The 25,852-nt window shown below is 39.0% G+C and overlaps 1 protein-coding gene across 6 annotated transcripts in view; it reads left to right on the forward strand.

Annotated features, from left to right (window-relative positions):
• Positions 1–25,852, forward strand: part of Ankar (ankyrin and armadillo repeat containing) — a 76,041-nt gene that overhangs the window by 26,007 nt on the left and 24,182 nt on the right. For all 6 annotated transcript variants that reach the window (XR_005489135.2, XR_005489134.2, XM_039084559.2 and 3 more), the window contains exons 11-13: positions 2,858–2,962; positions 16,245–16,486; positions 17,510–17,678. Coding sequence is in view for 4 of the 6 variants with exons in the window: in XM_039084559.2 (XP_038940487.1) it covers positions 2,858–2,962; positions 16,245–16,486; positions 17,510–17,678 (516 nt within the window). In the remaining 2 variants the exon portion in view is untranslated. The remainder of the gene's footprint in view (positions 1–2,857; positions 2,963–16,244; positions 16,487–17,509; positions 17,679–25,852) is intronic.

Here is a 25,852-nt window from a genome sequence, read left to right on the forward strand (position 1 = left end):
ATTATATCCAGGAAAAACAATAGTGAGAAATAAGACAACACCATGGGTTACTACAATGCCCAACTGAGAGTGATAGTCTATAGGCAATGTAAATCCAAAATATTGATTCAAGTAACAACTGTAAATATGAGGAATTGGGCATGAGGAAACGGCGGAGCAACATTGAGCTGGTGTCCCATTTCCCATAACATGAAGTTACAAACAAATCCTAAGGCCATGATAGCAAGATACAGCACTGTCTCAAACTAGGCAGACCTGTGGACCACATAGTCCAAAGTACTGTTTTTAGAGAGGTGAACCCAGAGAAGTGGGTACAAAATCACAATATTTTGCTGTAGATATTTTAGAGGTATATAATTTTGAATTGTGAACATAAAATAAAAAAGTAAATAGAAAAGAAATGGAGAATGAGAACTGATGTTTTCCCATTAGGTGAGATACAGTTACTATTTCAACCTGACTCTTCTGATTTAAGATGTTTGGTTCTTGGGCTACTGATACAGTTCAGTACGGCCCGTGCTGTATAAGCTTGAGGGCCTAAATCCAGGTGCTAAGCACACAAGTAAACTTGGGCATTGTGGCCTGTTTGTAATCCTAGTACTCAGGTTTGCAAAACTGCTTGAGAATTTCCCTCAACTTTGTGTTTAATCTTCTTAGAACTATTATAAAGATAAGGATATTATGTTAGTTTAATGAATTCATGGAAATTTACTCATTCACAAGACGCCCATCGCCCTAATTGCATGAAGATTAAGCAGCAGACAAGCACTCAAGGGAAAACAAGGAGAACATGATGCAACAAAAATGGGAGGCAGGCTAGTTCTTGTAGCTCACTGGCCATCCATTCTAGCCAGGTTCAATGGAAATGTCTTAAAAATTAAGGTAGAATATAGAAGGGGAGGGGGAGTGGTTAGGGAGATGTTTGCCTGGAAACCAGGAAAGGTAATAACAATTGAAATGTAAATAAGAAATACCCAATTTAATAAAGATGGTGAAAAAAAATTAAGGTAGAGTCACTCAGAGGGCAGAGGCAGGTGGATCTCTGTGAGTTCAAGGCTAGCCTGGTCTACATTCTAGGACAGCTAGAACCAAAACAGAGAAAATGTCTTGAAAAATCAAAACCAACCAACCAACTAAACAAAACAAACACCCAAACCCAAATGAAACCAAACCAAAGAATTAAGGTAGAGAATAGTGAAAGGTGCTCAATGTTGACCTCTGGACCCCACCCCCCAATACAAATATACATTTATGAACAAGCAAAACACACATTCACATGAACACCAAACACACACACACACACACAAAATACACACGAATGCACATACACAAAATAAATATATACACACAAATGCACATGTGGGTACATATACAAAGCCATTCACTCAAACACTAGATACAAAAATGGATATGAATGCACACATATAAATTTTTTTCATGCAAATACTGTAATACTATATACATATAAACAGATGCTTATGGATGCATACACAAAAACACATTCACAGAAATATTATACACACACACATACACACAAACACACACTTCAAAAAGACTGACGTCCAACTATTTGTTCAAAATGGTGTCAGCACCAATCTTGGAAGCATTTTCTGAGTACATCAGCCCAAGGAGATACTGTGAAATGTCTTTGTGTTTATTTTTATGCACATATATTGTTGCATCTTAATCCTTTAAAAGAGTAACTGTGAGGATCAACTTGACTTATAATAGACAAATACCTCTAAGTCTGAGCCTTGACAAGGATGACTTAATGGTGTTTATAACTCCCAGTGGCCACTCCTTACAGTAGCAGCCATGGTTACAAAGTCCTGCTAATTACATGATAATGACACAAGCAGAACGATAATTTAAAACAAGTTAATTATTAGCCTTTGAAGTAGAAGCTAAAATTTAAAACAGAGAAGTCTCAGTAAGGACCAGACCACTTCTGAACATAGCAGTCAGAGAGAGATGAAGGAAAGATACAGCCCCGTGTTTTCTTACACCACAGACATTGTTTAGAAGCACATATAATGTTTCATCTTTAGTCTGGAGTTTAAATTCATGCTAGATTTTAAAAATCATATAAATTATTTTTAGGAAATGCAAATAATTTAGTGGCTATTAAAATCATATTGATTAAAGTAGTTTACTTTGCCATCGTTAAATCTACTCAAATTTTATTCAAAACTAATCATAGGTATATCAGAAATATATTAATTTTTGAGTGAATTTGAACTGTATTTCTAGGCAGTGTTACCAATTCAGACCATAGACAAATAATTTAGGATTTTTTCAGTAATTATATATATATTATAAACCTCAAAGATTAGCTTTTGTTACTGTGCCCAAGATAATCAAAGTCTTAAGAGCAGCTCTATTTGGGCCCACAGGATTGGCTGTGATGATGTAATAACACTTATTACAGAATCCTATGGCAGAGGCCCATTACTTATTTGCTTCATGAGAGGTATAATAAAACAGAGAGACAGGAAGAGGAAGAGATGGAGTCCCATAACCACCTTCATGGATACGTTCTGCAATGACTTAAAACCTCCACCAAGTCCCACTTCTTAAAGTTCCCATCAGCATTGAATAGCACTAAGCTAGACACCAATAGACACAAGTGGTGACTAAATCATTAAGAAGGGCCTTTGAGGACCACCCCACGCCCAAGCTATAGCCCATGATCATACATCCAGCATCTCCCAAGGGACCACAAAAATGAATGTAGCCTACGCAGTTGGTGATGGGATGATTTTAAGTCACTGTGTTCAATTTACCTATATAAAAACAAAGTTAGCGAATTGTCTCTGTTGTGAATTACAGTTGTGTTTTTCTGTTAAATGCTTGCCAGAAATGTTGCAGTGTGAAAGCTTCAAACGAAGGATGATGGCTGTCATGTCCTTAGAAGTAATTTGCTTAGCAAATGATGAATACTGGCAAAATATTTTGGATGCAGGTGATATAAATTATATTAACTATCTTTTTCTTAGCATAATTTTAAGTAGAGCTATATTGTACCCAGGTAGACCATTTAAATATATATAAACATAGGCATACAAATTTAATCCTGGGGTCATACTCTACCATTAACCTAATTTCTCTCTCTCTCTCTCTCTCTCTCTCTCTCTCTCCCTCTCTCTCTCACTCTCTTGCTCTGTCTTGCTCTCTCTCGAGCGTGTGCACACGCGCACACACATATGCTAATTTTGCAAACCTGAGTGCTAGGGTTTCCCCCCAACTTTATCTTATTAGGTAATATATATTGGTTTAACATATATAACTATATATTTTCTTCAAGATAGGGTTTCACATATAGCCTAGGCTGTCCTTGAGCTTGTAATCCTCTTGCTTCACCTTTTTTTAACTAAAAAAATTTTTTATACAATATATATATTCTTGCCATTCCTGACTCCTAGATCTTCCCTTCCTCTCTACCTACTCAACTTTGGTTTTTTTGCTCTGTTTCTAAACAAACAAACAAACAGACAGACAGACAAAAAAATTCACAAGAAACAAAAACAAAGCAAGGAACAAGCTCCCGTAAAACATAAATAAAAACAAGCTGGCAAAAATCTGAAAAGACAAAAATGTTAAAACAAAGAAAATACCACAGGGTTCTTATTGTTGTTATTGTTGTTGTTGTTGACCAGTTATTCCCGGGCAAGGGGTCTATCTGGGAATATGGTTGATAGACTTAGTGAGACTCCATTGAAGAAATCTACATTTCACTTTGCCATTGGGTTTTAAATGCTGACAGCCCCTTGTACAGGTTAGGTGATTCTTTTCACCTCTTCTTATAGATAGATCCCCGAACCTTTAGGGGCAGGGTTTGGTGAAGACATCCCATTTAGGACCAAGCGCTATAAAATCTCTCATTCTCTGCAAATTGTCCAGTTTTGGGTCTTTGTGTTAGAGAGGCAAGAGGAAACTTCACTGATGTGGGCAAAGTGAGGCCCTGACCTATGAGTATAGCAGTATGTCATTAAGAGTCATTTGATCCTAATTATATTCCTTTAGCAAAATGATGATGGTTTCCCCTAAGGCCATGACTATCTAGTCTTAGGGTCTTGGCCACTCTAACAGTGTCAGCTGTGGTTTGCTAGGTTTGTGGACTGCTGGGTTTACAGGCAAATGCAATTAAACATTGCTTTAAAAATAGCCATCGGACTGAGCACGGGGACCCCAATGGAGGCGTTAGAGAAAGGACCAGAGGAACTGAAGGGGTTTCAACCCCATAGGAAGAACAACTATATCACCCAACCAGACACCTTAGAGCTCTCAGGGACTAAACCACCAACCAAAGAATACACATGTTGGGGACTCATGGCTCCAGCCACATATGTAGCAGAAGATGGCATTGTCTGGCATCAATAGGAGAAACCCTTGGTCCTGTGAAGGCTCCTTTCTCCAGTGTAAGGGATTGCAGGTGTTGAGGTGGGAGTGAGTGGGTGGGAGTGGGAGCATCTTCATGGAAGCCAGGGGAGGGAGACGGGAGAGGAAGGAAAGGGGATAGCATTTGAAATGTAAATACATAAAATATCCAGTCAGAATAAATAAATAAATAAGTTTTTAACTCTAAAGGACACTTTTTAGTTGATTTTAAGTGATTTTAAGATCACGTTTGTCAACTTTGTATCTTATTTTTTCAGTTAAAAACTACACATGATCAAAAAAACTACGTACTTTTTAGAGGAACCCTATTTCTCTAAAAACTTAAAATTTTGAGAAGTAATAAAACTAACTTTATCCAGCTAGTTATTCTAGCTGGATTTTGGTTGGGAAAACTACCCTAACAAAAACAACTTAGGGAAGAAAGTGCTTATTTTATTTTATAATTCCAGGTTCCAATCTGTTATTTCAGGCAAGTCAAGGAGTCAGCTAGTCACATACATCCACAGTTAGAAGCAGAGAGAAATAAATGTGTGCATGCATGCATTTTTGTGCCCAGCCTTCTTCTACTCTTACAGTTTAGGAGTCCCTGCCTAGGTCATAGTATTGCTGACACCAACTAAAGTAGGTGAGTTCCCAAATTAATTAACAGTAGTAATCTAAACAACCATCCACATATGGCTAATCTTATCTAGACAATCTTTCACTGAGACTCTCTTCTTGGTTGATTCTAGATTATGTCAAGTTGACAGAGAGCTGTCCCATCACAGTATTGCTATAATTATTCATTTATAAATTATTCCAGTTCTAAACTTATGCAACTTACTTTCTAAACTGAAAACCAGAAGAAAATGTCAGACCAGATATAAATAGTTCTTCATTTAGTAACTCCATTAATTGTGTGGCTTCTCTGGCCTGGTTTATTCATTAATCAAATGGATTGACCACATGCACTTATTCTGAGAGCATCATTGTCCATTACGGCTTTCTATAATGGTGGGACTGTCTGAACTACCCATAAGGTACATAGAGACACATCTAATGTTCCATAAATATTTATGACTGAATAAGCTTAAATTTATCTAATTCATTAAAAACATGTTTGAAAAAGCTTTGTCTCCCCTGAAGTCAACAATAGATGGTTCCATTTCAGGTAGATAAATAAATGCTACTGTATTATACTCATATGTTTCAGAACATTGTGTGTCTCCTATGGTGTGGTTTCTTATCAACTAAACTGATATAACCTAACATTCAACTAACGGTCAAGTTTTCTACCCAACCACTGACTGATTATAACAAATGAGGCTACTACTACATTTTACTAGATCAGCACTTTTAGGGTTTTTTAAAAATTTTTCTAGGTGAGATCTTTATAAGACACACAGCCTTGTTTATAATACAACAATGTATTTCTTTTTAACTCTCTCAAAATGAAATAAAATATATAAATATATACAATGAAAATATATCCAAAGAGCATCATGACAAGAAAACTGTAGAATAAACAAATAACAAGAGAGAGTTGGCAAGGGGGAGGGGCATATAAGCCATAATGTCAGATGTATTAGTAATTATTAAAGATAAGGAATGTATAACCTACTGAATATAGATGCTGTCTCTGGAAAAAAGAATGCAAGACTTTCTCCTATAGAGGGCAAAAAAATGGGTTTGTTTCTACCCTTTGATCTCTTATTAACACTGTAGTCTTATTAACATTGTAGTCTTATTAACATTGTAGTCTATTAACATTGTAGTCTATTAACATTGTAGTACTGTGGACAGCAGAGCTAGAATACAGAGTGCTTCAGTTTAGTAGTGCTTGCCAAGTATTGCTTTGTACGCAACGTAATGCTTTGAACACAACACCCCTAGATGGTAAGAAATGGCTTTGTGCTTTCTAATTCCAGCAGTCATGCAGAACTAGATTCTAACCATAGATTAGTACAAATGAGTTCTAGGCTACTATGGAGGCACTGTATAGCCTTTCCTTGTCTGACTGAACTAGCATTTCTTCTCTTCAACTCAGCCAAACCCAAGGCTCTTGTGCAAAGCCGCACATGGTACAGACAGCTCAAACACAAAATGATTGTGTGTGTGTGTGTGTGTGTGTGTGTGTGTGTGTGTTATACTTTACTAGGTGAAAAAAGAATGACCTTACTGGAATAATAAAAAACTCAAGATAGCGAAAACTCTACTCAACAATAAAAGAATTTCTGGGTGAATCACCATCCATGTCTTCAAGCAATATTACAGAGCAATAGTCATAAAAACTGTATGGTATTGGTACAGAGACAGCCAAATAGATCAGTGGAACAGAAGTGAAGACCCAGAAATGAACCCACACACCTATAGTCACTTGATTTTCAACAAATGGTGCTGGTTCAACTGGAGGTCAGCATGTAGAAGAATGCAGATCAATCCATTCTTACCACTATATACAAAGCTTAAGTCTAAGTGGATTAAAGACCTCCACATCAAACCAGATACACTCAAACTAGTAGAAGAAAAAGTGGAGAAGAATCTCAAACACATGGACACTGGGGAAAATGTCCTGAACAAAACACCATTGGCTTATTCTCTAAGATCAAGAATCGACAAATGGGACTTCATAAAAGTGCAAAGCTTTTGTAAAGCAAAAGACACTGTCATAAGGAAAAATCAGGCAACAGATTGGGAAAAGATGTTTACCAATCCTACATCCTAGATAGAGGGCTAATATCCAAAATATACAAAGAACTCAAGAAGTTAGACTCCAGAGAGCCAAATAACCCTATTAAAAATGGGGTACACTTGAAAAAAAGAACCAAAAAAATGGGGTACAGAGCTAAACAAAACATTCTCAGCTGAGGATTATCGAATGGCCAAAAAGCACCTAAAGAAATGTTCAACATCCTTAGTCATCAGGGAAATGCTAATCAAAACAACCCTGAGATTCCACCTCACACCAGTCAGAATGGCTAAGATAAAAAACTCAGGTGACAGCAGATGCTGGCGAGGATGTGGAGAAAGATGAACACTCCTCCATTGTTGGTGTGATTGCAAACTGGTATAACCACTCTGGAAATCAGTCTGGAGGTTCCTCAGAGAATTGGACATTCCACTACCTGAGGACCCAGCTATACCTCTCTTGGGCATATACCCAAAAGATGCTCCAACATACAACAAAGACACATGCTCCACTATGTTCATAGCAGCCTTATTTATAATAGCCAGAAGCTGGAAAGAACCCAGATGCCCTTCAACAGAGGAATGGATTTAAAAAATGTGGTACATCTACACAATGGAATACTAATCAGCTATCAAAAACAATGACTTCATGGAATTCATAGACAAATGGATGGAATTAGAAAATATCATAAGGGAAATGCAAATCAAAACAACCCTGAGATTTCACCTCACACCAGTGAGAATGGCTAAGATCAAAAACTCAGGTGACAGCAGATGCTGGCGAGGATGCGGAGAAAGAGGAACACTCCTCCATTGTTGGTGGGATTGCAGACTGGTACAACCATTCTGGAAATCAGTCTGGAGGTTCCTCAGAAAATTGGACATTGAACTGCCTGAGGATCCAGCTATACCTCTTTTGGGCATATACCCAAAAGATGCCCTAACATATAAAAAAGACACGTGCTCCACTATGTTCATCGCAGCCTTATTTATAATAGCCAGAAGCTGGAAAGAACCCAGATGCCCTTCAACAGAGGAATGGATACAGAAAATGTGGTACATCTACACAATGGAATATTACTCAGCTATCAAAAACAACGGCTTTATGAAATTCGTAGGCAAATGGTTGGAACTGGAAAATATCATTCTGAGTGAGCTAACCCAATCACAGAAAGACATACATGGTATGCATTCATTGATAAGTGGCTATTAGCCCAAATGCTTGAATTATCCTAGATGCCTAGAACAAATGAAACTCAAGACGGATGATCAAAATGTGAATGTTTCACGCCTTCTTTAAAAGGGGAACAAGAATACCCTTGGCAGGGAAGAGAGAGGCAAAGATTAAAACAGAGACTGAAGTAACACCCATTCAGAGCCTGCCCCACATGTGGCCCATACATATACAGCCACCCAATTAGACAAGATGGATGAAGCAAAGAAGTGCAGACCGACAGGAGCCGGATGTAGACACAGCCAGAATACAGCAAATACAGAGGCGAATGCCAGCAGCAAACCACTGAACTGAGAATAGAACCCCCGTTGAAGGAATCAGAGAAAGAACTGGAAGAGCTTGAAGGGGCTCGAGACCCCATATGTACAACAATGTCAAGCAACCAGAGCTTCCAGGGACTAAGCCACTAACTAAAGTCTATACATGGACTGACCCTGGACTCTGACCTCATAGGTAGCAATAAACATCTTAGTAAGAGCACCAGTGGAAGGGGAAGCCCTGGGTCCTGCTAAGACTGAACCCCCAGTGAACTAGACTTTGGGGGGAGGGCGGCAATGGGGGGAGGGTTGGGAGGGGAATACCCATAAGGAAGGGGAAGGGGGAGGGGGATGTTTGCCCGGAAACGGGGAAAGGGAATAACACTCGAAATGTATATAAGAAATACTCAAGTTAATAAAAAAAAAAAAGAAATGTAAATAGGAAATACTCAAGTTAACAAAAAAAAGAAAAAAAAAGAAAATATCATCCTGAGTGGGGTTACTCAATCACAGAAAAACACTCTTGGTATGCACTCACTGATAAATGGTTATTAGCCAAAAAGGTCAGATTACCCAAGATGCAATCCAAGACCACAGGAAGTTCAAAAAGGATGACCAAAATGTGGATGCTCCCAATCCTTCTTAAAAGGGGGAAAATATCCATAGGAGGGGATATGGAAGCAAAGTTTAGAGCAGCGACTCAAGGAATGGGCATTCAGAGCCTGACACACATGTGGCCCATATGTATACAGCCACCAAAACTTGATAAGATTGATGAAGCTAGAAAATGCACGCTGAAAGGGACCAGATATAAATCTCTCCTGAGAGACACATCCAGAGTATGTCCAATACAGAGGTCAATGCTAGCAGCAAACCACTGAACTGAGAATAGGACCCCCTTGGGGAGAATTAGAGGAAGGATTGAAAGAGTTGAAGGAGCTTGCAACCCCATAAAGACAACAATGCCAACCAACCAGAGCTTCCAGGGACTAAACCACTACTGAAAGACTAAACATAGACTGATCCAGGACTCCAACTGCATATGCAGCAGAGAATAGCCTTGTTGGGGCACCAGTGGAAGGGGAAGCCCTTGGTCCTGCCAAGGTTGGACCCCCAGTGCAGAGGAATATGGGGGGCCAATAAGGTGGATGTACAGGGAGAAGACCCATATCGGGGAGCGAGAGGGGAGGGAATGGGGACTTATGCACAGGAAACTGGGAAGGGGAACAACCTTTGAAATGTAAGTAAAGAAATATATCTAATAAAAAATTAAAAAAGATAATTTCAGTAGACCTCAGATCATGCTCTGGAAATGTACGAATAATAGTTTTTTTAACTAATAAAAAATTTTATTTACTTAGAAGCATTCAGAATGTCAAGAAAACAGCTGCATTTTTTTTTTGCAATCACAGAGTGGTATTCAATTAACAATGCTATTCACAACAACAATTATCTTCATTTCCACTGCATCAGAGACATCTGAAGATGAAAATAAAAAAAGAGAGAAAAACAAAACCAAAACCAAACTACCATCCTCATATATAACTAATTTGTGCTGTGCACCTACAAGAACCTGCTTTAAATTTCCATGCCAATTTACAACACCAGACTGTACCAGGCAAGGTTAGTGGTATTGAAAATACCACAAGGGCAGGGTTATCTAAAGACACATGCACTGTACAATTTTATTTTTTAATTTTTAAAATCAATTTATTTATTTTTATACTGCACATTTTATTCCCCTCCTGGTGAACCCTCAGCACCAAGGGTTTCACACCCCATACCTCCTCCCCACCCCCACCCGCACCCTCACAAGGATATCCCCACCCTATCCTCCCCACCAGACTTAAACATCCTAGGGCCTCCAGTCTCTTGAGGGTTAGATGCATCTTCTCTGACTGAACTCAGACCCAGGAATCCTCTGCTGTATATGTGTTAGATGCCTCATCTAAGCTGGTGTATGCTTCCTGGTTGGTGATCCAGTATCTAAAAGATTTCAGGGGTCCAGGTTAATTGAGACTGCTGGTCCTCCTACAGAGTTGCCCCCCAATCCTCCTCCTCAGCTTCGTCCAGCTTTTCCCTAATTCAACCCGAGGGTCAGCAGCTTCTGTTCATTGGTTGGGTGCACATATCTGCATCTGACTCTTTCAGGTGCTTCTTGGGTCTTTTGGAGAACAGTCAGGGTAGGTCCCTTTTTGTGAAGGCCCCATAGCTTCAGTAATGGTGTTGGGTCTTAGGGTCTCCCCTTGAGCTGGATCCAACTTTGGGCCTGTCGCTGGACCTCCATTTCCCCAGGCTCTTCTCCATTTCCATCACTGAATTTCTTTCAGACAGAATGGGTCAGAACTTTGGCTGGGGGATAGCAAACCATCCCTCACTTGATGCCCTCACTTTCTGCTGGAGGTAGAGTCAATAAGTTCTCTCTCCCCACTGTAGGGCCTTTCACCTAGGGTCCCCTCTTTGAGTCCTGAAAGTCTTTCACTTCCCAGGTCTTCAGTACATTCTAGAGGGTCTTCCAAACCTCCTTCCTCCTGAGGTCCCCTGTTTCCATTTTTTTTCTGCTGGCCCTCAGGGCTTCAGTTCTTCCCCAACCCCACAATACAAGATCAGGTTCTTCTCTCCCCTGACCCACATCTGCTTTCCCTCTCCTGTCCCTCCCCACTTGTGGTTGCTTTGTTCTCCCTCCCAAGTGGAACTGAGGCATCCTCACTTGGGCCCTTCAGCTTGTTGACCTTTTTGAGTTCTGTGGACTGTGTGTTGGGTATTCTGTACTTTTTTTTTTTTTTTTGCTAATATCCACTTATTAGTGAGAACATACCGTGTATGTCCTTTTGGGTCTGAGTTACCTCACTCAGGATGACATTTTCTAGTTCCATTCATTTGCCTGCAAAACTCAGGATGTCCTCATTCTTAATAGCGGAGTAGTTTTCCATTGTGGAAATGAACAACATTTCCTGTATCCATTCTTCTGTTTTGGGGCATCTCCGTTGTTTCCAGCTTCTGGCTATCACAAATAAGGCCACTGTGAACATAGTGGAATATGTGCCCTGTGGCATGTTGGGGCATCTTTGGGGTATATTCCCAAGATGGTATTTCTGGATCTTTAAATAGGTCTATTTCTAATTTTCTGAGGAACCTCAAAATTGATTTCCAGAGTAGTTGTACCAGTTTGCAACCCCACCAGCAATGGAGGAGTGTTCCTCTTTCTACACATCCTTGCCAACATGTGTTGTAACCTGAGGTTTTGATCTTAGTCATTCTGACTGGTGTAAGGTAGAATTTTGAGTCGTTTTGATTTGTATTTCCCTGATTACTAAGGACTTTGAACATTTCTTTAGGTGCTTCTCAGCCATTCAAGATTCCTGTATTATGAATCCTCAGTTTAGTTCTATACCCCATTTTTTGATTGGGTTTTTGGTGTTTTGGATGGTAAGTTTCTTGAATTCTTTATATATTTTGGATATTAGCCCTTATTCAGATGTGAGGTTAGTAAAGTTTTTTTCCCAATCTGTAGGATACAGATTTATCTTATTGACTATTTCCTTTGCTTTACAGAAGCTTTCCAGTTTTATGAGGTACCATTTATTGATACTTGATGTTAGAGCATGAGGCACTGGAGTTCTGTTTAGGAAATTTCTGCCTGTGCTAATGAGTTCAAGGCTCTTTCTCACTTTCTCTTTCTATAAGATTCAGTATATCTGCTTTTATGTTGAGGTCCTTGATCCACTTTGACTTGAGCTTTGTGCATGGTTGACAAATATGGGTCTATTTTCACTTTTCTACATACAGACATCCAGTTAGACCAGCACCGTTTATTGAGGATGCTTTCTTTTTTCCATTGTGTATTTTTGGTTTCTGTGTCAAAGATCAAGTGTGCGTAAGTGTGTGGTTTTATTTCTGGGTCTTCAATCCTATTCCCTTGATCAGTGTGTCTGTCTTTGTACCAATACTATGCAGTTTTATCACTACTGCTGTGTAGTAGACCTTGAGGTCAAGGATGGTGATTTCCCCCAAAGTTCTTTTATTGTTGAGGATAGTTTTTGCTATACTGGGTGTTTTGTTATTCCAAATGAATTTGCAAATTGCTCTAACTCTATGAAGAAGTGAGTTGGGAATTTAATGGGGATTGCACTGACTCTGTAGATTGCTTTTGGTAGATGGCCATTTTTACTATGTAAATTCTGCCAATCCATGGGCATGGGAGATCTTTCCTTTTTCTGAGATCTTCTTGAGAGACTTGAAGTTCTTATCATAAAGGTCTTTCACTTGTTTGGTTAGAGTTACCCCAAGATATTTTAAATTGTGTGTGGCTATTATGATGGGAATTGTTTCCCTAATTCTTTCTCAGCCTGTTTATCATTTGTGTAAAGGAAGCCTAGTGATTTATTTGAGTTAATTTTATATCTGGCCACTTTGCTGAAGTTGTTTATCAGCTGGAGGAGTTCTCTGGTAGAATTTTTGGGGTCACTTATAATAATTACACCAGACTTCTCAACAGAGACTATGAAAACCAGAAGAGCCTGGCCAGAGGTCATGCAGACTCTAAGAGAATACAAATGCCAGCCCAGGCCACTATACCCAGCAAAACTTTGAATCAATATAAATGGAAAAATCAAAATATTCCAGGACAAAACCAAATTCAAACAGTATCAGCTCTACAGAGGATCCTAGAAGGAAAACTTCAGTACAAGGAAGATACCTTTACCAAAGAAAAGACAAGATATCAAGCATCTCACAAAAAGCAAAAAGGGGAAAACCACAAGCACATAAAGCTACCTACAAAAGCAAATATAACAAGAACCAACAGTCTTCTGTATTTAATATCAATATTAATGGACTCAACTCACCTATAAAAAGACTGGATATGCAAACAAGATCCAGCATTTTGCTGCATATAAGAAACACGCCTCATTAACAAAAACAGACACTATCTCAGAGTAAAAGGATGCAAAAAGGTCTACCAAGCAAATGGTTCCAAGAAACAAGGTGGAGTTGCCATCATAATATTCAATAAAAAGACTTTCAACCAAAAGTTCCCAAGCATGATGAGGAAGGACACTTCATATTCATCAAAGGGAAAATCCACCAAGAGAAAGCCTCAATTCTGAACATCTGTGCCCCAGATGCAAGGGCAGCCACATACATAAAAGAAACTTTGAACCCCACACAATAATAGTAGGAGACTTCAACACCCCACTCTCACCATTGGTCAGTTCATTGAAACAGAAACTGAACAAAGACACAGTGAAACTAATAGAGGTTAAGAACCAAATGGATTTAACATATCTATAGAACATTTCACAGTAAAACAAAAGAATACACCTTCTCAGCAGCTCATGGTACCTCCTCCAAAATACACTATATAATTAATTGGTCACAAAACAACCCTCAACAAATACAAGAAGATTGAAATAATCCCAAGCACCCTATCAGAACTCCATGGCCTAAAGCTGGTCTTCAACAACAAAAGCAATAGAAAACCCACATATATATGGAAACTGAACAACTATACTCAATGATAATTTGGTCAAGGATGAAATAAAGAAATCAAAGACTTCCTGAAATTTAATGGAAATATTGACACATCATATCCAAACCTATGGGACACAACGAAAGCAGTGCTAAGAGGAAAATTCATAGCACTAAGTGCACTGGTAAAGAAACTGGAGAGATCTTACACTAGCAACTTAACAGCACACCTGAGAGCTCTAGAACAAAAAGAAGCAAACTCACCCAAGAGGAGTAGAAGACAGGAAATAGTCAAACTCAGAGACGAAATCAACCAAATAGAAAGAAAACAATACAAAGAATCAGCAAAATCAAAAGCTGGTTTTTTTTTTTTTTTTGAGAGAATCAACAAGATCGATAAACCCCTAGCCAAGCTAAAGGGCTCAGTATCCAATTTAATAAAATCAGAAATGAAAAGGGAGACATAACAACAGAAACAGGAAATTCAGAAAACCATCAGATCCTATTATGAAAGCCTATAATAAACAAAACTGGAAAATCTAGATGAAATGGATAGTTTTCTAGACAGATATCACATACCAAAATTAAATCAAGAGCAGGTAAACTTTCTAAACAGGCCCATATTCCATAAGGAAATAGAAGAAATCATTAAAAACCTCCCAAGCAAAAAAAGCCCAGGGCCAGATCGATTTAGTTCAGAATTCTACCAGACCTTCAAGGAAGACCTGATATCAGTGCTCCTGAAACTATTCCATAAAATAGAAGGAACACTACCTATTTCATTCTATGATTCCATAATTACTCTGATACCCAAACCACACAAGAACCTACTAGGAAAAAAGAACTTCAGACCAATCTCACTTATGAATATCAATGCAAAAATACTCAATAAAATTCTCATAAACTGAATCCAAGAGCACATCAAAACCATCATTCATCACAATCAAATAGGCTTCATCCCAGGGATGCAAGTTTGGTTCAATATATGAAAATCAATTAGCATAATCCACCATATAAACAAACTCAAAGAAAAAAATCATATGATCATCTCCTTAGATGCAGAAAAAGCATTTGAAAAACTATAACACACCTTCATGTTAAAAGTATTGGAGAGATGAGGAATTCAAGGCCCATACCTAAACACGATAAAGCAATTTACTGCAAACCAACAGCCAACATCAAATGAAATGGAGAGATACTTGAAGAAATCCCACTAAAATCAGGGATTAGACAAGGCTGCTCACTCTCTCCCTACCTATTCAATATAGTACTCAAAGTGCTACAGTAAGACAACAAAAAGAGATCAAGGGGATACAAAGTGCAAAGGAGAAATAAAGATATCACTATTTGCAGATGATAGGATAGTACACGGTACAGTTTTAAAACAATCTTACACAGCCTTAGATTTCAATTTTTTTAAAGGAGTTAGTGTGTTCAGGGTGGTTAAATGCTTTATAGACAAGAAAAAAAAACTTTGCTAGAACCACCTTATTCATTATCATCTTCCTCTTCCTTTTCTTTCTCATCCTCTTCATCCTCATTATTTTCCTCTTCCTTCTTTTTCTTGCTCTTTTCAACCTTGACCATCCCTTTTTCACTGCATCAGGTCTTCCTCTAGCTCTGTTGGCAGCGATCTCCTTTTCGTTCTTCTACCTCAGCGTGGCATCTTTCTTCTCATAGGGCACTTAGGTGAGTTGAGATGTTACTCAGCAACCGGTTTACTGCAATGGCCTTCCACATTTAGTTTTAAGATAACCTATGATAACACATTCAAATAATTAAACAAATACTGCCACATAAAGACAATTCAGTAACCAGACAAGAACTTTACTATGTGATATGTAGGCATGACGTTGCTCACCCGTGACCCCAGCAATTAGGATGCTGAGACAGGAAGGAGAACTGACTGCATAGTGAGTTCCTATCTACATAAAAAAATTAATTCTCATAGGCCAAAATTCAGTATTTTAAAGCTGGTTTAGATTTACTAATATAAAGTATATGGTTATGCATGTTATGTGAAATCAAATATGCAGAGAAGAGTCTTTTAGATAAGGCATAATCATTTCTATATCACTTCAAGTTTTTTTTCTATCCTTTGTAGAACTGTCTAATTATTTATACTGCCATACCATGAATGTTACTCTGATACTGTCAGGATATGTCACCTATAAATGATTTTGAATAAATTTATGCTTATTTTAGTCTTATCTTTACAGGCACCATTCCTGCCTTAGTCAATCTATTAAAATGTCCCAAAATAAAGCTGCAGTGTAAAATTGTTGGGTTGCTGAGCAATATCTCAATTCACGTAAGTGTAGTGCATGCTTTGGTGGAGGCAGGAGGCATTCCTGCTTTGATCAGCCTGCTGGCTTCTGATGAACCGGAACTCCATTCTCGCTGCGCTGTTATTCTATATGATATTGCTAAGTGTGAAAACAAGGATGTTATTGCCAAATATGTGAGTACTGTTTCATAGATCCCGTTTTTCATCTAATAGCAACTCTCTCACACAGAAATTAGAAAGATAGAAATAGATGTTGTTACACAGTAACAAAACTACCAGGGATGGTGGGGAGAGGAGAGGGAAAGCATTCAGGCCAGTAGCAGGTCTGTAGCATAATGGGCTTAGGGGGCCTAATGCTCAGTGCTGACAGAGTTTAGAGAAGCCCTAGTGAGCAGATGGAGTACTTTTCATAGTACATACTGGTTGTTTCCTGTTTAAATGAAGATATTAGTTCTGTGTGAGAAATATATCCCAATTGTGTACTAGAAAGCATTAGAGAAAAATTGCTTTTGGTGAACACCAAACAGTTGCAGCTGTGCTTTCTTTCTTCAAAGAAAACCTGCCTGCGTCGCATCCACTGTAATTTAGGATCTTTCTCTAGATAGTTACAAATGAAGTGAAGTTACGTGATTTGTTTCTTCAGTTTCACAGAGTTGTCTCCTCAGTATAAATTGAACCATCTGCATTATGAAATGCATCTGCTGTCTGGCTTAGTGCTCTACTTTTGATGGTGGGAACCACTTCTATTCTGTTTTCTTTGTACTCTTTTTTTTTTAATTTTGCCTTTGTTTATTTTTTTTAATTCTCTGAAAAACTTTCATTGCTGTGTCCGTTAGACAAAATATTGAAAATATAGTCACACCCAAGTCTAACTCTGAGTTACTCAGTTTTATCTACTTAATTCTTTTGTTAATTGATTCTGGCATTCAGCCAGAACTATGATAATTTCTGTGTGTGCAGCACACTTAGGCTGTGCTGGTCCTTTCCATTGTGTTGTGTCAGATAATCTTTATCTTAGTTCTGCAATAATATTGTATTTTTCTGGGTAAGAATTACTCAGTGCCTTAACTTACTGTGTGACAGCAGTAACTGTTCTCTTCAAAATAAGGATGTATTTACAGAAAGCTTACAGATGTATAAACACAATTATATCAATCTTAAATGAATTCAAATGTAATTCTCTTTGTCTCTTTTTAGAATGGAATTCCAGCTCTGATAAATCTCTTAAGCCTTAACAAAGAAAATGTGCTGGTGAATGTAATGAACTGTATCCGGGTGCTTTGTATGGGAAATGAAGGCAACCAAAAAGCAATGAGAGACTATAACGGCATCCACTACCTTATCCAGTTTCTGAGTTCTGATTCTGGTGAGCCTCAACCTGTCTGTTTAAAAGTGACAGATTTACCAAGTGAAGCAAACATAGATCTGGGTTTGTCTATGGACAAATATTTTGGATTTATCTTTGAATAGATCTAGGCACATTATATAACCAAAATATCTGGGAAACCAACCTCATAGGAAGAACAACGATATCAACCAACCAGATACTCCAGACATCCCAGAGTAACCCATGGCTCCAGCCCCATATGTAGCAGAGGATGGTCTTATTGAGTATCAATGTGAGGAGAGGCCCTTGGTCCTGTGAAGGCTCGATGCCTCAGTGTAGGGGAATGCCAGACAGGGAGGTGGGAGGGCATGGTTGGATGGATGGGGGAGCACCCTCATGGAGCCTGGGGGTGGAGAGATGGGATGGGTGGGTTCCCGAGGGGAAACCAGGAAAGGAGATAATATTTGAAATGTAAATAAAGAATATATACAATAAAAGAAAAGAAAAAAGAAAAAAGGAAAAAAGATATAAATGGTTTTAACAAAAAAATATTAGGATAAATAACTGATTCAAAAGTATATTAAGATGTTTAACAAGAAATTTTCATAAGCAAAAATATTAGCATGAATAATGAAAATAGAGTATATGTTTGAGGAGGAGATTTCTTCTTGTATGAATAAATATGTATCAATAATTGGAAACTATTTTACAATGTACACCAAGAACTTAAGATTTGCTCTTCTATATCTGATATCAAAATTCAAGAAAGTCATCAGGTTTCTGTTTCTAAAGTGCACCTCAGTTCCAGGAGTTTTTTTCATTAGAAGCAAGGCAATAATAGCAAATAAACAGTGTAGAAACTGGGAATCTTAATATCACTAATGAAAAGAGATGAACATCATTTAACACTATATGAAGTATCATCAAGAACATGTCACTTTTAAAATGTCCTGAATGGAGGTGCATATCTTGAATTATGAGAAACATTAACTGAACCTGAACTGAGGTTTAAAGTAAATGATTAATATGCATTTAAAAAGTCTAAATCACTAAAAGTAAAGAGAAAGACTGAAGAACCGTTGTAGATTATAGAAAATAGAGATGTCATAAATGAAATGCATGCTCTCAATCTGAGAGAAAAGTGTTATAGAGGACATTACAGGAGAGCAGATACAATATGTTTAAAGCATTGCATCTACTGATTGCTCTGTGTCTCTATATTGTACACATATCCTCAATGTGTGCTGAGTCCTTGTAGGCATCATGGTCAACTGCAAAGTGATCCATGAAGAGACATAGGAAAACATCAGGAGTCTGATGCCAGATGGCTTATTGTCAGCATATTTAAACAAAGTATAATTTGGAAAACGGTTTCCTGGTGTAATACAAGCCCTTGTGCACAAGGAGGCACAGATTTTTCCCAAGAAGATGGGTTCTAGGGATAGGCTACATGTATTAACTTCAAAGCCTAAGGAAGGATCTGGCATGCTCTCAGTCATACAAATAATGTAGAGGCCATTTGGGCCATTACCCACCTTCAGTCCTGGCTGTGGGAGCTCGACGTGACCTGACCCTACAGATAATACAGATCACTAGGTTATTAATCGCCCCCATTCCCAGCCTTCTGGATGGATAAATGTGTTATATGTCCTTTCCATTAAAAGGAAAATTCCTGTGTGCTTAAAATTCCTGGCTTCCATGATGATCTGTGGGTGTAAAGACCTTTGTGCTCCCACCACAAGTGTAGAAACTAAACTGCAGCCTGACATAGTGGTACATCCCTTCAACTCCAGCACGAGGGAGGCAGAGCCTAGTGGACCTCTGTGAGCCTGAGGACAGTTTAGCCTGTGTAGTGAGTTTCAAGTTAGCCAGGACAGACTAACATATAACACACACACACACACACACACACACACACACACACACACACACACAGACACACACACACATACACACACACAGAGAGAGAGAGAGAGAGAGAGAGAGAGAGAGAGAGAGAGAGAGAGAGAGAGAGAGATAGGGTGAGCAAAACTAAGTTGCAGATAGATATATATAAAATCAATGGAACAATGTATTAAATTTCATTTTTTCTTTTTTCTTTCATTGGATTTTTTATTTACATTACAAATGTTATTTCCTTTCGCGGTTTCCCAGACATAAGTCCCCTATCCCATTCCTCTTCCCTTCTTGTAAAAGGGTGTTCCACTCCCCATCCACCCCACTTCCACACCACCCCCATATTCTCCTACACTGGAGGTCTAACCTTGGCAGGACCAAGGGCTTCTCCTCCCATTGGTGCCCAACAAGGCCATCCTCTGCTATATATGCAGCTGGAGCCATGGGTCAGTCCATGTATAGTCTTTAGGTCGTGGTTTAGTCCCTGGGAGCTCTGGTTGTTTAGCATCGTTGTCGTTATGGGGTTGCAAGACCCTTCATCTCTTTCAATCCTTTCTCTAATTCCCCAAAAGGGGTTCCTGTTCTCAGTTCAGTGGTTTGCTGTTATCATTAGCCTCTGTATTTGTCATGCTCTGGTTGTGTCTCAGGAGAGATCAATATCTGGTTCCTGTCAGCATCCGCTTCTTAGCTTCATCAGTCTTATCTAGTTTTGAGATTTATATATATTATATTTATATTTATATATATTTATATATATATATTATACCTCATTTGGTGCAGGCTCTGAATGGCTGTTCCTTCAGTCTCTGCTCTAAACCTTACCCCCATATACCCTCCTATGAATATTTTTGTTCTCCCTTTGAAGAAGGAGTGGAAGCATCTGCATTTTGGTCATCCTTCTTCTTAAACTTCATGTGGTCTGTGAATTGCATCTTGGGTAATTTGAGCTCTTGGGCTAATATCCACTTATCAGGGAGTGCATACCCTGCATGTTTTTCTGTGTTGGGTTACTTCACTCAGCATGTTATTTTCTAGTTCAACCCATTTGCCTATGAATTCATGAAGTAATTGTGTTTGATAGCTGAGTAATATTCCATTGTGTAGATGTACCACATTTTCTGTATCCATTCCTCTGTCGAAGGGCATCTAGGTTCTTTCCAGCTTCAGGCTATTATAAACAAGGCTGCTATGAACACAGTGGAGCATGTGTCTTCGTTGTATGTTGGAGCATCTTTTGGGTATACACCCAGGAGAGGTATAGGTGGGTCCTGAGGTAGTGCAATGTCCAATTTTCTGATGACCCTCCAGACTGATGTCTAGAGTGGTTTGCATTTCCTGGATGACTAAGGATTTCGAACTTTTTTTAGGTGCTTCTCAGTCATTCGATATTCCCCAGCTGAGAATTCATTGTTTAGCTCTGTAGCCCATCTTTTAAAAGGGTTATTTGGCTCTCTGGAGTCTAACTTCTTGTGTTGTTCTTTGTATATTTTGGATATTAGCCCTCTATAAGATGTAAGATTGGTAAAGATCTTTTCCCAATCTGTTGGTTGCTGTTTTGTCTGAATGATAGTATCCTTTGCCTTACAAAGCTTTGCAGTTTTATGAGTCCCATTTGTCCATTCTTGATCTTAGAGCATAAGCCATTGGTGTTTTGTTCAGGAAATTTCCCCAGTGCCCATGTGATCAAGACTCTTCCCCACTGTTTATTGTATTAATTTGAGTGTATCTGGTTTTTTTTTTAATTTAGAGAATACTTTATTAGTTTTTGTAATCAAACCCACGTAGATAAGACCTTACATATTTAATACAGTGTGTTACCCCTGTACAAATAGAAAAAACTTAAGTTCAACATTTCTAGACCAATATGGCTGTTAATTTCTGTACAGTGCCAACTCAACACAGTAAACGGGGATACTTTTTTCCAAAGTTGACAGCACAGCTAAAGTTTCAAAAAATTCAAATTATATATCTGTATATATATATTTATATTTATATAAAAAGACCAATAATAGCAGTGTGTTATGCATCAACAGCAGCAACAGCTTTTCCAGGTTCTGCAGTCATCTGAACAAAACTGTAGAGACATCCAGCACACTCCATTAAAAAAAAAAAGTAAAAAAACAAAACCCGAGAAAACAGCACAGTTCTGTTACTCTTGTGGTACCTGGCACCATTTTTTTTTTAAAATTAGCTTCTCAATCATCATCTGGAAAGAAAACATTCTGAGCAACATAATTAAAAACAGATCTGATAAAGCACGGTCACTACTACGTATCATAAAGCAGGTACAAGCTATTTTACATCCACAGAGGTATGATACAGTACTGTCCTACATCTATAATACTAGAGGATACAATTTAAAAGGCATTATTTGAGACTTGATTCTACTTTTCCAGCAGAGGGCCCAAAGGATGGTGTGACACAGCTTTGTAAAGAAACATACTCTAGACAGGATTTCCTTTCACTAGTGGCACAGTTCTAAGGATTCATTCTCTCCATGAATGTCAGCTAAAACCGTTATTAAAAAAATGAAATATCCCTAGAACAAAACCGTATAACCACTGGATTCACATGAAGATGACCTAGTGGAGACAAGCTGGACCTCACCTTACCAACAAGCTATCAAATCAGTTATGTTTAAACAATGAGACCTCCAAGGAAGGAGATGCCAAGTAGTGCTTCAAAGCTTCGGACCACAATCAAACACAGCATCCTTTTCAACAGAAGCAGAAGCTCATCTGAATATGCTCAAGGATGCTGACATCAACATTTAATCATCTCCTCACTCATCCAGGAAGAAGGGGAGATCAGTTACTACTGTACTTTATTGTGTTCAACCAAATCACCATGTTACAAAAATAGCAAGCTGCCATAATAAAAAATAAGGCTCCTCTATCCAGCACCAGATAGCATCATTTTACTTTCAAGCCTAGAAGTTGCACACTTGTATATAAACCAACCGAAGATGAGGATTGAGAGTTCATCTTGGTGGATTTTTCTTTGATGAATATGAAGTGTCCTTCCTTATCTTTTTTGATGAATTTTAGTTGAAATTTGATTTTATTTGATATTAGAATGGCTACTCCAGCTTGCTTCTTCTGACCATTTGCTTGGAAAATTGTTTTCCAGCCTTTCACTCTGAGGTAGTGTCTGTCTTTGTCTCTGAGGTGTGTTTCCTGTAGGCAGCAGAATGCAGGGTCCTCGTTGCGTATCCAGTTTGTTAATCTATGTCTTTTTATTGGGGAGTTGAGGCCATTGATGTTGAGAGATATTAAGGAATAGTGATTATTGCTTCCTGTTATATTCATATTTGGATGTGAGGTTATGTTTGTGTGCTTTTCTTCTCTTTGTTTTGTTGCCAAGATGATTAGTTTCTTCCTTCTTCTAGGGTATAGCTTGCCTCCTTATGTTGGGCTTTACCCTTTATTATCCTTTGTAGTGCTGGATTTGTAGAAAGATATTGTGTAAATTTGGTTTTGTCATGGAATATCTTGGTTTCTCCATCTATGTTAATTGAGAGTTTTGCAGGATACAGTAACCTGGGCTGGCATTTGTGTTCTCTTAGGGTCTGTATGACATCTGTCCAGGATCTTCTGGCCTTCATAGTTTCTGGCGAAAAGTCTGGTGTGATTCTGATAGGTCTGCCTTTATATGTTACTTGACCTTTTTCCCTTACTGCTTTTAATATTCATTCTTTACTTTGTGCGTTTGGTGTTTTGACAATTATGTGACGGGAGGTGTTTCTTTTCTGGTCCAATCTATTTGGAGTTCTGTAGGCTTCTTGTATGCCTATGGGTATCTTTTTTTTTAGGTTAGGGAAGTTTTCTTCTATGATTTTGTTGAAGATATTTACTGGTCCTTTGAGCTGGGAGTCTTCACTCTCTTCTATACCTATTATCCTTAGGTTTGATCTTCTCATTGAGTCCTGGATTTCCTGTATGTTTTGGACCAGTAGCTTTTTCTGCTTTACATTATCTTTGACAGTTGAGTCAATGATTTCTATGGAATCTTCTGCTCCCGAGATTCTCTCTTCCATCTCTTGTATTCTGTTGGTGAAGCTTGTATCTACAGCTCCTTGTCTTTTCTTTCGATTTTCTATGTCCAAGGTTGTTTCCATGTGTTCTTTCTTGATTGCTTCTATTTCCATTTTTAATTCCTTCAACTGTTTGATTGTGTTTTCCTGGAATTCTTTCAGGGATTTTTGCGATTCCTCTCTGTAGGCTTCTATTTGTTCTCTAAGGGAGTTCTTTATGTCTTTCTTGAAGTCCTCCAGCATCATGATCAAATATGATTTTGAAACTAGATCTTGCTTTTCTGGTGTGTTTGGATATTCTGTGTTTGCTTTGGTGGGAGAATTGGGCTCCGATGATGACATGTAGTCTTGGTTTCTGTTGCTTGGGTTCCTGCACTTGCCTCTCGCCATCAGATTATCTCTAGTGTTACGTTGTTCTGCTATTTCTGACCGTGGCTAGACTGTCCTATAAGCCTGTGTGTCAGGAGTACTGTAGACCTGTTTTCCTGTTTTCTTTCAGCCAGTTATGGGGACAGAGTGTTCTGCTTTCGGGCGTGTAGTTTTTCCTCTCTACAGGTCTTCAGCTGTTCCTGTGGGCCTGTGTCTTGAGTTCACCAGGCAGGTTTCTTGCAGGGGAAAAGTTGGTCCTACCTGCGGCTCCAAGGCTCAAGTTTGCTCGTGGGGTACTGCCTAAGTCCTCTCCGCTGTGGCAGCAACCGGGAAGATCTGCGCCGCTCTTTCCGGGAGCCTCCGTGCACCAGGGTTCCAGATGACGTTTGGTGTTTTCCTCTGGCGTCTGGATGTGCACAGAGTGCAGTCTCTTCTGGTTTCCCAGGCGTGTCCGCCTCTCTGAAGGTTTAGCTCTCCCTCCCACGGGATTTGGGTGCAGAGAACTGTTTATCCGGTCTGTTTCCTTCAGGTTCCGGCGGTGTCTCAGGCGCAGGGGTCCTGCCCTCCCGGGCCCTCCCCTACGGGAACCCAGAGGCCTTATACAGTTGCCTCTTGGGCCAGGGATGTGGGCAGGGGTGGGCAGTGTTGGTGGTCTCCTCCGCTCTGCAGCCTCAGGAGTGCCCACCTGTTCAGGCGGTGAGGTCTCTCTCCCACGGGGTTTGGGAGCAGAGAGCTGCTGCAGGCCGGGATCCGCAGGTCGAGTGTATCTGGTTTTATGTGGAGTTCCTTGATCCATTTGGACTTAAGCTTTGTACAGGGCAATAAGAATGGATAGATTTGCATTCTTCTACAAGCTAACCTCCAGTAGAACCAGCACCATTTGTTGAAAATGCTATCTTTTTTTTCCATTGGATGGTTTTAGCTTCTTTGTCAAAGATCAAATGGTCATAAGTGTGTGGTTTCATTTCTTGGTCTTCAATTCTATTCCACTGATCTACCTGTCTATCTCTGTACGAATACCATACAGTTTTTATCACTATTGCTCTGTTATACTGCTTGAGGTCAGGGATCGTGATTCCCCCAGAAGGTCTTTTTTTGGTGAGTTTAGTTTTCGATATCCTGAGTTTTTTATTATTCCAAATGAATTTGCAAATTGGTCTTTCTAACTCTATGAAGACTTGAGTTGGAATTTTGCTGGGAAGTGAATTGAATTTGTAGATTGTTTTCAGCCAGATGGCCATTTTTTCCCCATCCTCTCCCCATTACCACCCTCCCCAGATGGCCATTTTTACTATATTAATGCTGCCCATCTATGAGCATTGTAGGTCTTTCCATCTTCTGAGATCTTCAATTTCTTTCTTCAGAGACTCGATGTTCTTGTCATACAGATCTTTTACTAGTTTGATTAGAGTCACACCTAGACATTTTATGTTATTTGGGACTATTGTGAATGGTGTTGTTTCCCTAATTTCTTTCTCAGCCTGTTTATGCTTTGAGTAGAGGAAGGCTACTGATTTGTTTGAGTTAATTTTATACCCAGCCACTTGGTGCTTTGTAGTTCTCTGGTGGAACTTTTGAGGTCACTTAAGTATACTATCATATAATCTGCAAATAGTGATATTTTGACTTCTTCCTTTCCAATTTGGACTTCCTTTTTTTTTTTTTTTTTTTTTTTTTGGTTCTTTTTTCGGAGCTGGGGACCGAACCCAGGGCCTTGCGCTTCCTAGGTAAGCGCTCTACCACTGAGCTAAATCCCCAGCCCCCAATTTGGACTTCCTTTTGTTGTCTGATTCCTCTGGCTAGGACTTGGAGTACTATACTGAATAAGTAGGGAGAGAGTGGGCTGCCTTGTCTAGTCCCTGATTTTAGTGGGATTGTTTCAAGTTTCTCTCCATTTAGTTTAATGTTAGTTACT

The sequence above is a fragment of the Rattus norvegicus genome, chromosome 9, assembly GCF_036323735.1.
Source record: "Rattus norvegicus strain BN/NHsdMcwi chromosome 9, GRCr8, whole genome shotgun sequence".
In the NCBI taxonomy this organism is placed as follows: Eukaryota; Metazoa; Chordata; class Mammalia; order Rodentia; family Muridae; genus Rattus; species Rattus norvegicus.